The sequence below is a fragment of the Colletotrichum phormii genome (genome assembly GCF_030913505.1).
Source record: "Colletotrichum phormii strain CBS 102054 chromosome Unknown BDP81scaffold_3, whole genome shotgun sequence".
Taxonomy (NCBI): Eukaryota; Fungi; Ascomycota; class Sordariomycetes; order Glomerellales; family Glomerellaceae; genus Colletotrichum; species Colletotrichum phormii.
The window spans coordinates 2,075,130-2,087,670 of record NW_026851445.1 but is presented as its reverse complement, the minus strand read 5'-3'; the positions used below and the strand labels follow the sequence as shown (position 1 = coordinate 2,087,670).

General features: G+C 53.5%; 2 protein-coding genes across 2 annotated transcripts; one reads left to right on the top strand and one right to left on the bottom strand.

Moving 5' to 3' along the window:
* Window positions 1-5,779: 5,779 nt before the first annotated feature.
* Window positions 5,780-6,259, top strand: BDP81DRAFT_390640 (uncharacterized protein; the record flags this gene model as incomplete). Its single annotated transcript, XM_060587430.1, has 1 exon — window positions 5,780-6,259. One exon carries the CDS (start codon window positions 5,780-5,782, stop codon window positions 6,257-6,259), a length of 480 nt encoding a protein of 159 aa, XP_060449981.1.
* Window positions 6,260-7,642: 1,383 nt separating this feature from the next.
* Window positions 7,643-12,541, bottom strand: BDP81DRAFT_132535 (transcription mediator subunit Med12). Its single transcript, XM_060581760.1, has 3 exons — window positions 11,210-12,541; window positions 10,954-11,158; window positions 7,643-10,907 (listed from the first exon to the last, which is right to left on the bottom strand). Exons 1-3 carry the CDS (start codon window positions 12,436-12,438, stop codon window positions 7,725-7,727), a joined length of 4,617 nt encoding a protein of 1,538 aa, XP_060449980.1. The 5' UTR covers window positions 12,439-12,541; the 3' UTR covers window positions 7,643-7,724.

Below are 12,541 nucleotides of genomic sequence, written 5' to 3'. Positions count from 1 at the left end.
CAGCCCATACGAGCTGAATTCCACGACCATGGCGGTCTCCCTAGATGTAGGGCCATCGATCACGGTTCACGGGGACGCCGGTATATCTCGGCGGTCGGGACGAGTCCGGAAGCCGACTGCAAAGGTCAGAGTGGTTGAGCAGGTCAACCACCAGGACAATTCTGAGCTCAAAGACGAGATCAATAAGCTTTCGAATCTGGTCCAGGACCTCCTGCGTCGGGACGCCGAGAGGGAACAGTTTTTGAAAGACTGTTTGACGAAGATCGAATCCTTGGAGAGAGAGCTTCAGGAGGAGAAACAGCGTTCCAACCGGCATCAACGTGGTCTAGCAAGGTCTATGCACGCTATTGGCACAGGGCCTAGCGAGACTGAACTGAGTTCCCAGGGGCATCCCTCGCACACAACCCAGAACCAGCCGCCCCCAGTCCGTTCATACGCGGCGGCGGCGAGCCAGCCACTGTCCAGAAGACAGGATGAACCAACGCCAGCCAAACAAGCCGCAAAACAAGCTACAAACCGGGCGGCCTTAAAGGATCTACGCGTCTTCGCGCGTCTATCGCCTGAAAGCCCGCTTCGGAACGAGAAAGCCTACGACATATACATCTTCGTTCGGGAAAGGCTAAGTCCCCAAGCCCGAGAAGCCCTCAAGGGGATCGACCATGTCAAGACAGGATTAGCACTCCTACCTTCGTCAATGGAAGGTGCAAAAGTCCTGCTAGAGAACAGAGAACAGATCGCTGCCCTTCTCCAAGCGCAAGCGATCGAGCAACGCGATACCTGGATCCGAGCCTATATCGCAAACGTCCCTTACACCAGGCATTGTCTGGTAACCAACACTGAGCTGGAAATCACGACCGAGGAGCTCCTTGAAGAGATCCAGGTCTCGACGAAACTCAAGCCTGAAAAAGCACACTTCTCTAGGAAGGACGAAGTCGAAAGGCTAGGCACGGTGACAGCCTGGTTCAAGGCGGAAGCCGTAAGGCAACTACCAAGACGCCTCCGTTTGATGGGGGCCAGCGTTTTTGTAAACCTGCAGTTCCCGAAGGAGAAGAGGTCTCCTCAATGTCTCCGCTGCGGCGGTTTTCACAACGAACGAACGTGCACCAGAAGGAAGAGATGCCTCAAGTGCAGCTCTCCTTCCCACACAACTGATCAACACCGGGCACCCTGCGGCGGCACTGAGGGTCACGATGGCTGCGACTGCCCCTTTAAATGCCCGTCGTGTAACGGGCCTCACGCCGCCTTCGATGCGACTTGCCCTATCCAACCCAAAGTGGTGAAGGGGGTAGTCCAGAGGAGGGATAAGGCTCAGCTACGGGCCATCCGAGCTGAGGGAGAAAGATTATGGAGAAATGCGACCCAGCAGTCGCATCGACATTCCCGTGAAGAAGAACAAGCGATGGACTGTACCCCGGCGAATGAGACACAAAAGAAGAATACAGCCCTCTAAAACCCTGCAAATCATGCAAGCGAATGTGGGCAGGCGGGCATCCGCCCACGAAACAGCACTGAACCTGGCTTACGCAGCCCAGATCGATATACTCCTAATACAAGAGCCGTCTATCCGTTCGGAAGAGAGGAGGCTCACAAGACACCACCCAGGTTTTGAGACTTTCACCCCAGTAGATAACTGGACCGAAGACCGTCCCAGGGTACTTACCTACCTCCGCAGAGGAACTGGGGTACGAGGCGTACAAACACGGCCTCTACCCGATCCATCCACAGACCTGCTCTTCTTACGACTCCTCTCAGGAACGAAGGAGGTCCTCACAGTCATCAACGTATACAACGCCCCTCGTGGCTCTCTGCGATCTGGCCAGGCTCTCAGGAACATCCTAGCGGCCTGGCAACCCAAACCTGAGGATCGAGTACTGATTGCGGGGGATTTTAACTTACACCATTGGACGTGGCAGCCCGAGGCCACGAGTTCCCCGGACGCTGAAAACCTAGTAGAATGGGCAGAAGCCGCTAGCCTTGTCCTAATGTCACCTATAGGTGAACCCACGCACAAAGGCGGCAACACCCTAGATTTATGCTGGGCGTCCAGCAACCTCCATGGGGCTTCCACCAGCATAGAAACGTCACTACACACGACATCAGACCACGAATCTCTGCTTACCCGGGTCCCCTTGGCCCTGATCGATTCACCCAGCCAGACCCCGGGAAGGTTTCGGCTCGACACGATGGACGAGGAGCTTTTCCTCGGCATCATTAAACGCAACTTACAACCCATGCGCCGCACTGCAAGCAACATCCAAGACCCACAGTCTTTAGATCTCCTAGCACAACAGCTTACGGACTGTCTTATTAAAGCACTCACGGCTTCCACAAAGCGCACGCTCGGGAAAGGTACAGGGAGACCATACTGGAGCGAGAGCTGCACACGTAAACACCGAGCCTATGCGAGTAAGCGAGCGATGTTAGCAAGACTCCGCGCAGCCGGAGTGAACTGCCAATGGGAAGAAGAGGAGGTCGAAGCTCTAAAACAGGACTTCCTCTACGAATTTAAACGCTCCAAGGATGCCTTTTGGAAAGATAAGATCTCCTCAGCCTCCTCAAGCAAAGACATATTTGAAATGGTCGGTTGGCACAAAGCCACAGGATCCTTTCAGACCCCGCCACTCCGAGATGTAGACAACCAAGACACGCTTGTCTCACAACCAAAAGAGAAGCGCGACTTATTTACCCGCGTCCTCCTTAGAAACGCTGCAATCTCCGAGGACATACCAACAGAAAGCCCAGTCCTACAAAGGCAAGCTACGCTTCCTTTCCCGCAGGTTACGAAGGACGAGGTACGGTCTTCGGTTCTCACCGCGGGAAACACGACTCCTGGGACCGACGGAATCACTACGACTGCTTTGAAAATAGCATGGCCAGTTATCGAGGATATTGTCCTCTCACTTTATAGCGGGTATATACGCGAGGGTTGGCATCCTACTTGTTTTAAAGAAGCAACTCTCGTGATCCTAGCAAAACCGGGAAAAAGAGACAAGACACTCCCGCGCTCCTATAGGCCAATTGCGCTCTTGGCCGTCCTCGGAAAAGGCTTGGAGAGACTCATCGCCAGACGACTTGCCTGGATCGCAGTTAAACATCGTGTTCTGCACGATCAACAGTTTGGAGCACTCCCTCTTCGCTCTTGCAGCGACCTCATCGCAGCGGCCATCCACGACATCGAGTGCGCCTGGCAAAGAGGCCTGGTTACCTCTATGCTTACGCTCGATATAAAAGGGGCTTTCGACGCCGTGCTCCCAGGACGACTGGTCCGACGCCTCTGCGAACAAGGATGGCCGGAGAACCTCGTACGCTGGGTCTCAAGTTTTGTTACCGGAAGGAGAGCAAGAATAAGGCTTGATGGGGAGGTAGGAGACGTCTTCGGTCTCGAATGCGGACTACCACAAGGCTCACCCGTATCTCCCATTCTATTCATGCTCTATATTAAACCTCTTTTCAAGCTAGGCATAGCTCGCCTAGGAAGGAAGCGATCTCGTTTCGGCTACGCCGATGACGTCGCTATCTTGGCAAGCTCAACATCACTAGAGAACAACTATGACATCCTAACCAAGGAATGGAAAGAAACCTTAGGATAGGGCACGACGGAAGGAATCACTTTTGACCTCGATAAGTCCGAACTAATCCACTTCACTAAGAGACGAAAAGACGGAAACCCATCAATCACAGTAGGTTTGCCGGATGGGAGGTATCATACAGTTCAGGCTATCAAAGAAGGCTCTTCTCTACGCTAGCTCGGCGTTTACTTCGACCGTAAACTCATATTCAAGAGTCACGTAAGAAACCTCTCTACAAAAGCATGCCAAGTAGTCAATGGACTACGGGGACTAGGGAACACTATCTAGGGCGCGCCTACGTACTTACTTCGTCGAGCGATCACCTCTTGTGTATTACCCACTCAGTACTATGCATCTGAAGCATGGTGGCCCGGCAAGAGCCGGATAAAGAATGGACGTACTATCTCAAACGGGGTTGGTAGTCTGCTACACCAACTGGACGCGACGCAAACCAAAGCCATCAGAGCGATGGTCCCCGTATACAGAACGACGCCTGTACCGATCCTACAGCGCGAGGCGGCTCTACCCCCAGCAGAGGTGATACTGGACGCGAAGCTCCACACAGCGTCCACCAGAATCCATCGTCTGGACGAGCGACACCCTCTCCGAACGAGACTCAGGGACAAATCAGGACCAGACTCACGGCTACGACGAATGGCAAGCCTCGTAAGCAAAAATACCGAATACATCGATCCGTTAGAACTCCCCCCTTGGGAGCAACTAGCGGACTGGCAGACAGCCCTCGCCAGGGTCGGCTACGAACCTAATAAGACCAAAGAAGAACAGGCCCTCTCCTTTGCAGGCAGGATGGCAACTTTCTCCAAGCGGGACATTATTGTCTACACTGACGGGTCCCAGATATCGGACGGCAGCAGCACCTCCGCCGGAGCAGGCTGGGTAGGGTACCAAGCTACACGGCAGATTTTCCGCGGATCCGAACCACTCGGCTCCCAAACTGAGGTATATGACGCGGAGGCACATGCTGCGTATCACGGCCTGATAGAAGCCACCCGGGCTCCTACGGCTCGTATGGCAGATAACGTCCACATCTGCCTCGACAACCTCGCAGTCGCGGCTAGACTATACTCCCAGAGCACAGGAAGCAGCCAGGCTAGATTTAGGGCCTTCAATAGGCTCTCTTCCTCCTGGACTCGGAGACAAAGAGAGAGCTGGACAACCCCCGGCAGGGTTTATGTTTGGTGGTGCCCTGGGCACACGGGAGTACCAGGAAATGAAGAAGCGGATGCTCTAGCCAAGGAAGCCTGCAAACTAATCCCAAAATCACAACCACAGCCCTCATTAGCGCACCTAGAAAGGCAAGCTAAAGCAGCTGCCTTCCAAGCCTTTGCCAGAAAATGGCTGTCCCAATGCCCTCGGCAATATGCCGACCTCGAGATAATTCTTCACCCCAAGCCGCCCGAACTCCGCCTCCCTCGGCACTTACTAGGAAGGCTATACGCAGCAAGATCCCATCATGGAGACTTTGCAGTATACCACGAGAGATTCGCTCATCAAGATGCGTTGCTCAACTGCAGCTGTGGGAAACCCAAGACACCAGTCCATTTCTACTTCTGCAAGCGTGGACGCAAGGCTACACCGCGCTACCTCCGCCAACGTATGGCTAAAGCAAGCATTGATTTCTTGTTAGGTTCTGCTAAGGGAGCCTCTCTTCTATGCGAATGGATAGAGGAGACCAATTTCTTTTCCGAAATTTGCCCGAGTCATTGAACAGGAACGTTAGGTGAAGACGGTAGCCTGTAATATAGTTTAGATTAGTATAGACCATGTCGGCATTGCGCCCGGCACGTCCTTTTGTTACCAGACGTTAAATACATCATCATCATCATCATCATCAGATACTCTCCTTAACAAGAACAATAACAACAACAAGAACACCAGATTAACCCAACGATATTGCTACCGATCGCGATACCAGGAATACCTGTGTGACTAACCTGTGGTACACGCAAACCAACAGTATCCTTACGCTACGAGCGGGGCTTGACTCGCCTCACCTTGTAAAGCCCCCTTGGCATACATTCATATCTTACGACGTAGACCAATGTGCAAAGGACGTGAGAAACTCCTTTGCATGGTAAACAGTATCTGCTGTATGGCATTCCTGAATCAACATTGCCAACTGACCTATAGGACGGCAGCAAGCACTTGCGCAACCACATTCAACTTGATGTCAAATCAGGCAGCCAATCATGAAAACCTCAGTGCACCAACAGCTGCCACTCTGCCGTTCGGGTGCGGCTGGATCACCTGCCGCCCTGGGTACTTTGCTCCAAGATGAGGCTGTCGCGCTGCGCCTGAAGAAGGGATCGGAAGAGGCGGGCTATCTAGCAGCCATCTTCCCCCTGCCCAACACGCCCACCGTCATCGTGATCAAGAATGGTGACCTCAAGGAGTACATCGTCGCCGGCACCAGCAAGGACGAGTTCGTCAGACGCGTCACAACCGCATTCCGCGGCGCTCAGGGTCAACCACCAGCAGCAGCAGCTCAGCTCGCGGCACCTACTCCAGCACCAACCTCAGCTTCCATACCGACCGCTCAGCCCGCCGACGACCTGTACGACGAGACCCCGTACAACCCTCCCCGCGCTGCCGCCGCAGCCGCCCCCGCCATCACGGACCCTCAACCCGCCAGGCCCGGCACCTCCTCCCCCAGGGTGAGCGGGGTGTAGGATCAAATAAGACCTCAGCGGTAAGATAACAAACGTAGTGAGACTTGTTGCTCTGTACGCCGTAGGCAACAGACACACCTTTTCATCCATCCATGCATTTATCTCACCAATTATCTATTGATGTTATTCGTCACAAAGATAACAAAACAAGAAAAAACTGCACTTTGAAGAATTCTGGCAAGAGGTCATTTGTCTTACTGCTCGCTGCGTATGCAGCTTCCTCGTCGAGGTACCTCGGCAGCAGGTGCAGCGGCTATTGAGATCACTTATGCCTCACAGCCTTACGTTCAACGAGGCTCCTTTAGGACGTGTCTACCTTAGTAGTAGACAACCGAACATAAAAGGGTGAACTGGGCGCCTTCCCTGTCAAGTTTATTCAACATTTCTACACAAAAAGAGACCGACCAGTGAGAAAAATACAGCTATATTACTTATATTGTTGGTATCGCTATTATAGGGATGTTGGTTCGAACCGTAGGGTCCTGGGGGTGACGAAGAATCAATATCTCTATATTGATTGATTCTGCGTAAGGAGTAGAAGGGAGATTCCAACCGGAGGTTGGGTGGGTAGTCGAGGTCTAAGTGTACCCCCTCGAGGTGGCCCATGCTCTGCCCCTACTCGCGGCCGAATTGGACTTCCAATCCGACAACGAGATATATACGTCTTCTCGATCGTCCCCCACACTCCCCGTTGTACATCTGTTCTGCTCTTGTCCCAAGTCCTCAGACTACTCGAGTGAGATTAAAAACAAGAGAATGAGGGACCGGAAGGGAAGGGTATATATACCATAGAACTAACCAGGAAAAACTCTGTGGTTTAGGCACTTAATTAGGAGGGTGTGTTGGTTGTCGAAAGTCAGATATTGGTAGACGGGCTTACGAGAACACTCAAGCGTACCTTGCTTACAAGTTGCCAACATAAACTACGACTCACTCCTCGCTCACCCGTATACCAGCTTCCTCAACTTTCGACCTTGTTAGAATTAATTGTAATTCGGTGAGCCGCTGGGCGGGAAAACCCGGCTCGAGGAGCATAGTGCCTTGGCACTGCGCTGCCTCAAGGAAATCACCATATCACGCAACGCAAGACGAACGACATTGTCATAAACACGTTTGAATAATAATGTTCTTGTCATGATGATGAAAAAGGAAAAACCCCCTATGCCTGCTTCACTAATACAATCATTCCTACTCATCGTCCCCTCTCTCCCTCAATCTTTCCAAGCCAGTCGACGCCGGCTTTTGACTTTCCATCCTGGTATCAAAAAAGGATTTTTCTCGTTGCTCCCCTCGCCTGCCTGATTCTACAATCCCGATTTGGACCAGTAATGGTATCTATAAATGAACACCCCCGCCTTTCTTCCAACGTATGCATGACAGTAATGAAATGTTTGTGTTTGTATGTGTTTGTGTGTGTGTGTGTGTGTGTGTTTCGTGTGTTTTCCCAAAGTCTCCTCCAATGTGTTTACTGAATCTTGATTGCCTCAAACAATGTGAGACTGAGTGCCGTGTCGTTCTCTCCGGCGTTGGGTGTCGGCTCGCTGAGCATCTCCCATTTGCGGTAGATGAACGGCGTTAGTTTATCGGTGCCTTGCATTGAAATCGGCATCTTGATTCTCTGCGGCCCGTTTGGTTGTGTAGTAGATTGCTGTCTATGAGCAAGCACGAATTGCTCCGTCGGTGGGGGCATGTGGCTGAATAAGTATCGGAGGCGGGCATCTGATGATGCTGGATTCTGCATGGTGCCGCCTGTAAGCAAGACTCGCACGCACTGCAGGCGAATGTCGTCCGGCAAAGTATCGACTAGCAGCAGGGCCAAATCGAAGACCTGTTGGCCCAGCGGTCGTCCATTCTGAGCATCCTGGAATGCTAGGTTGTCCAATTCAAGTGTAAGACCAGACAGAACAATCAGGATTCTCGCCCGAATCTCAAAAGCAGCGGCGTTGGCAGGCGGCTTCATGTTGTTGGCGGCCTGGGGTTGAGTCGCTGCTGGCACAGGTTCGTTTGCAGTCGTGTGCAGCGTGATGAACCGCAACAAGGCAGGGAGCCAGTACCTGAGGATTGAGGCGCGCAGGTCTCTCTTGTTGATGTCGTCGGTTGCCAGGAGCTCCCACAGCTCTGCAAGCTTCTCAACCATACCCGAAGTGAGCTGTGATGTTCGGACAGGCGGACGGCCCCTCAAGATCGCCTCGACTACTGAAAGCAGACTTCCCGCGAGCTGAGTGCTTTCTTGAGAAAGAGGATCCGCAGCAGGCGGGTTCTTGTTTGACGGGAACAGCCCTAGGAATCGCAGATGAGCCTGCTTCTTAAGATGTTCCGTAATGTCCTCGCTCAGGTAAGGTAGCATGCTAGTCCACATAACATTGTTGGCTGACACAGCGCGGTCCATCGCCCTCGAGAACATGTCGAACTGAGTGAGAGCCTGTTCGCCTCCTCCCGGGCTCGTCGTACTATCCGCCGCGAGGCCAACCGATAGCTTGAGCTGGCAGAATGGGAGAGTGAACTCGTTTGCCAGTTCCAAGACCGTCTCGAAAGTTAGTGGTGAGTCGTTGCCAGCATCCGGTAGCAACAGCTTGGTCGTAATCTGTGCAAACAGACTTGTCAACGCAGGCTCCGGGTTCTTGATGCCCAGCGCTTGAACCACCGAGGGAGGATCCCGCAAGACCAAGAACTTGAGCAATTGCAGCGCGGTGTCCTTGATTTCAGGGCTCGCGAGTGGCAGCGTCGAAAATTCGACCACTCCCTGTAGCCTTGAGAACTCGACGAGCGCATTCCTCACGAGGTAGACCACATCCTTGTGGTTTCGACGCGGTGCCACTCGTTGCTGAATATAGAATCGGTATGTCTCTTCGGGTGTCAATGCAGTCTTGGCGGGGAGGGGCATCGTCGTTAGAGAAAGGACTTCCTGCATGTAAGTCGTAGTGTTGTTAGGGGGCATCGAGGGGTTCATCGCGATCCTGCCTGCCTCGACTGATGTCGTGGTTAGAATAATGGGCAAGGTGAGACAACCCATGCTGATGAGAAGGGGGTAGATATTCTCGAGCCCAGGGCGTGTCTTCAACGCGCTGATATGGTGGACCCAGTCAGTCATGCGGACGTCAAAGTGTTGAGCGTCGAAAATGCGCAGCCTTCCGAGTAGTGCACTGTAAGCACGTTGTCTGTCCGGTGACTTCAACCAGCAAGATTCCAGCCGTCCGACTACAGTTTGGAAAAGGCGGTCCATGGTGGGCCGATCGACGCTGGTCCCGCTCGTCAGAAGCTTCTCAATCTCTTCGTGTAGTTCGCCCTCAGCATCCTGTAGCTGCGCCGTCATGTTATCAGATACGGGCGAGCATGCGTCGATGGGGTTGTTGCGATCGCATTGGTGAAGCTGCTGACGCAAGTAGACAGCAGTGTTTGTGTACCCGGGCATCAGAGTCGAAAGGTTTGCCAGGGATGCCAAGAGAGGTCGCGCAGCAGGTCCTTGCTCGTCACTAACCGCTTTCAACCTTTCCATCAGCGCGTCGAATAGTTCCTTGGCCACGCCTAATGCTGCGAAAATCGGTAGGTGAACGTTGAAGGTATCGGCGCAGGAGGCAAGAATCTCGGGGTTGGAAGCCCTTGACACCACCTTGACAATTTCGACGAGAACCGAGTAGTCGGAAGCCGCCTCGAGAACAGCGCGAGCGAAGTTGAACATGGCCGGTGAGATCTGGGGGCCGTTCTTCGTCATAATGATTTCCTTGGTGAATATTTGTAGAAGCCTAGCTCCGACCTCAGTTTGCAACGCACGGTTGCTGTTGGAAATCAGCCTGCAGAGCTTTCCGACTGGGACGGGCTTCCGCTGAAGCATCGGATCTCCAGGCGGAAGAGGAAGTCCCATTACATGCTGAATGCATTTGAGAGCTGTGTTGATGTCCTCGGCTTCGTCGCTGACGTCGTAGGATGCTCGTCGTAGGAGACTCGCTCTTGTGGCTTGGGCAGATGAATTGAGGGCGTGGAGAGGGAGGTCAACAAGCAGCCTTGTGGCGCAAGATCCCTCTGCCTCAGTATCGGCCGGTTGTCTCAGTCCGCCTCGGGCAATGAGCCAGAATATGTACCCCTGAAGTTGAAAGTCTCCTGATCGTACGATTTCCGACACCAGCTGGTGGAAGACTTTCTTCGATCTTGTCTCGGTTGGTGGGCTTGCGCTGAGGAACTCGAGAATAGCTGTCGTCACGTCCACTCCAGCAGCCACCCAAACTCGAAGAAGACTGGCTGTGATGTAGACCTTGGCGGTGCCTGGCCGGTGAGGCGAGGTGCACCACTCCAACAAGGTGCGTACTATCATCCCCTTGTCTTCACTAACAGCCCAACACTGCACAGCCAAGTCGGGGCTGTACAAAGACATGAAGGAGGTATCGAGATGCTTGACAAGTATTTGTCGGTTTGCCGGCTGGGAGTTGCTGGCTGATGCAACTAGCTGCTCGTTTCTTACATTAATCCACTTGAATGCGTTTTGGGCAAAGTCGTTTTCGATCGGAATAGATGCAAGCAGAGCGTCTCTGTGCTTGAACCAGGTCGCAGGAGACACGAAGTTGTCCGAGTAGGCGGATAAGAGGGGAGTAAGTAGAGATGTCAACCTCGTCGATAGTTGGGTGAGGATATCGCGGTCGGGATCGTTATGAATCTGGACAGTCAGTTGCGAACTCCTTGTGGGGTCGGGGTTGACATACCGTGTTGAGATGGCTGAGCAACGCATTCACTAATCGTCGGCCATATCTCCTCAAACGAAGCAAGTCTTTCCAGTAAATTTGTGTTATTAGAATCCACATGGGTAGCTTCGATTGTGTCGAGTTCTCCAGTCCGGAGACGAGCCAATCCATGTAGTGGTCACGGTCGAGTAGCTGTTCGGCATAGAGGTGTGTCGCGAGTCGGATGCTATAGCAAGGTTAGCTCGCACAGATGGGACATCGCATGATTCAGACTTACGCATATTGGACCTTGGCTTTCCAGTTGTTATCGCCAAAAGCTGTCGAGACCCCTTCCACAAACTGCTCCACGAAAACTGTCCAGTCTCTGAGCCACTTCGCCTCGCCACCGAGCACAAAGGGTCCCGGGCCGTTCCCCTTTCTCTTGAAGGCTCGTATCTCGTTGGCACCAACGCACTTGACCAGCCAGACTGCTCTTTCTGTCGGCACATTCTTATTGAGACAGTGGTCCAGCAACACTTTGCCTCTAATACCGTGGGGAATCGTTCGGCTCAGTCGGCGCAACGATATCGAAGGGTTCGCCAAGTCCCTCAGCCACATTTCTCGCTTCGTATCGGTTAGGGTAACGCGCGGCGGCGGCTTGAAGGTCGAGGGCGACGAGATCTGGCCATTCAGCTTTCTCTGATTAAGCACCCCGATGAAAATGTTGGATAGCAAGTTCAGACCGCTCTTATGCTTGAGGGCGGGAAACAATGCAGCCTTGGCGGACTGTGTCTCGACCGATGCCTGCGGCTGTTTGTCGTAGTATCCATTCTTGATAATCGATTCGGTATACTGGTCTTCGGGGTGATTTCCGTTCCACGGAAAGAAGTCGGCGTGACCCATGTCTGGGATATCTCGCGCGCCACTGCTTGAACCTCCAAAGCCTGGTTTGGGAGCCGCGTCGGCTCGCGGCTTGCTAAACGGCGCATATCGGGGGGCGATGCTTGGAGTCTCGATGTGGTACGGTTTCGGTCGGCCATCCTTCTTAACTGCAATGACAGGCGCCGGCGCGTCTTTGACGGCGGGTGGGACGACGAATCGCGGACGGCGTTTTGGCATAGGCATCGGGGGGTTATCTACATCAACGGGCTGGCCCTTGGCCGAGGCCGGCGAGCTCATATCGGTAAGGTTTGAGGTTTCGTTCTTGGGCATAAGGCGGGAGGGTGTGAGAGTCTTTGGGGACTCGCTGACGGCGTGCTGGGCAAGCATGGCCTCGTTGGACAACTCCAGCTTGAGGCGAGAGCCTCCCCTCCGCGGCAGCGTGCCATATCTGTTCTGGGCGACGGCGGCATCGTTGGCATCGCCAGTCAGGTCGATGAGGTTATCCTTTCGAACGGGCGACTGGGGTAGGTACTGGGCGGAAAGGGTGCGTTGCTGGGTTGGCCGTTGGACCGACAAGCCCGAGCTGCTCAGTGTTCGCTGCTGGGGCGGTCGCGGCTGGACGCCCATTGGGGTCCTTGAGGTCATCGCAGGCGGAGATTCCGAGGCGACATTGCTATTTTCTCAAGAGATGATCGGTGTTGTATGTAGTTGAGAGGCGCGATGAAGTCGAAGCGCCGAGGCTGCGATG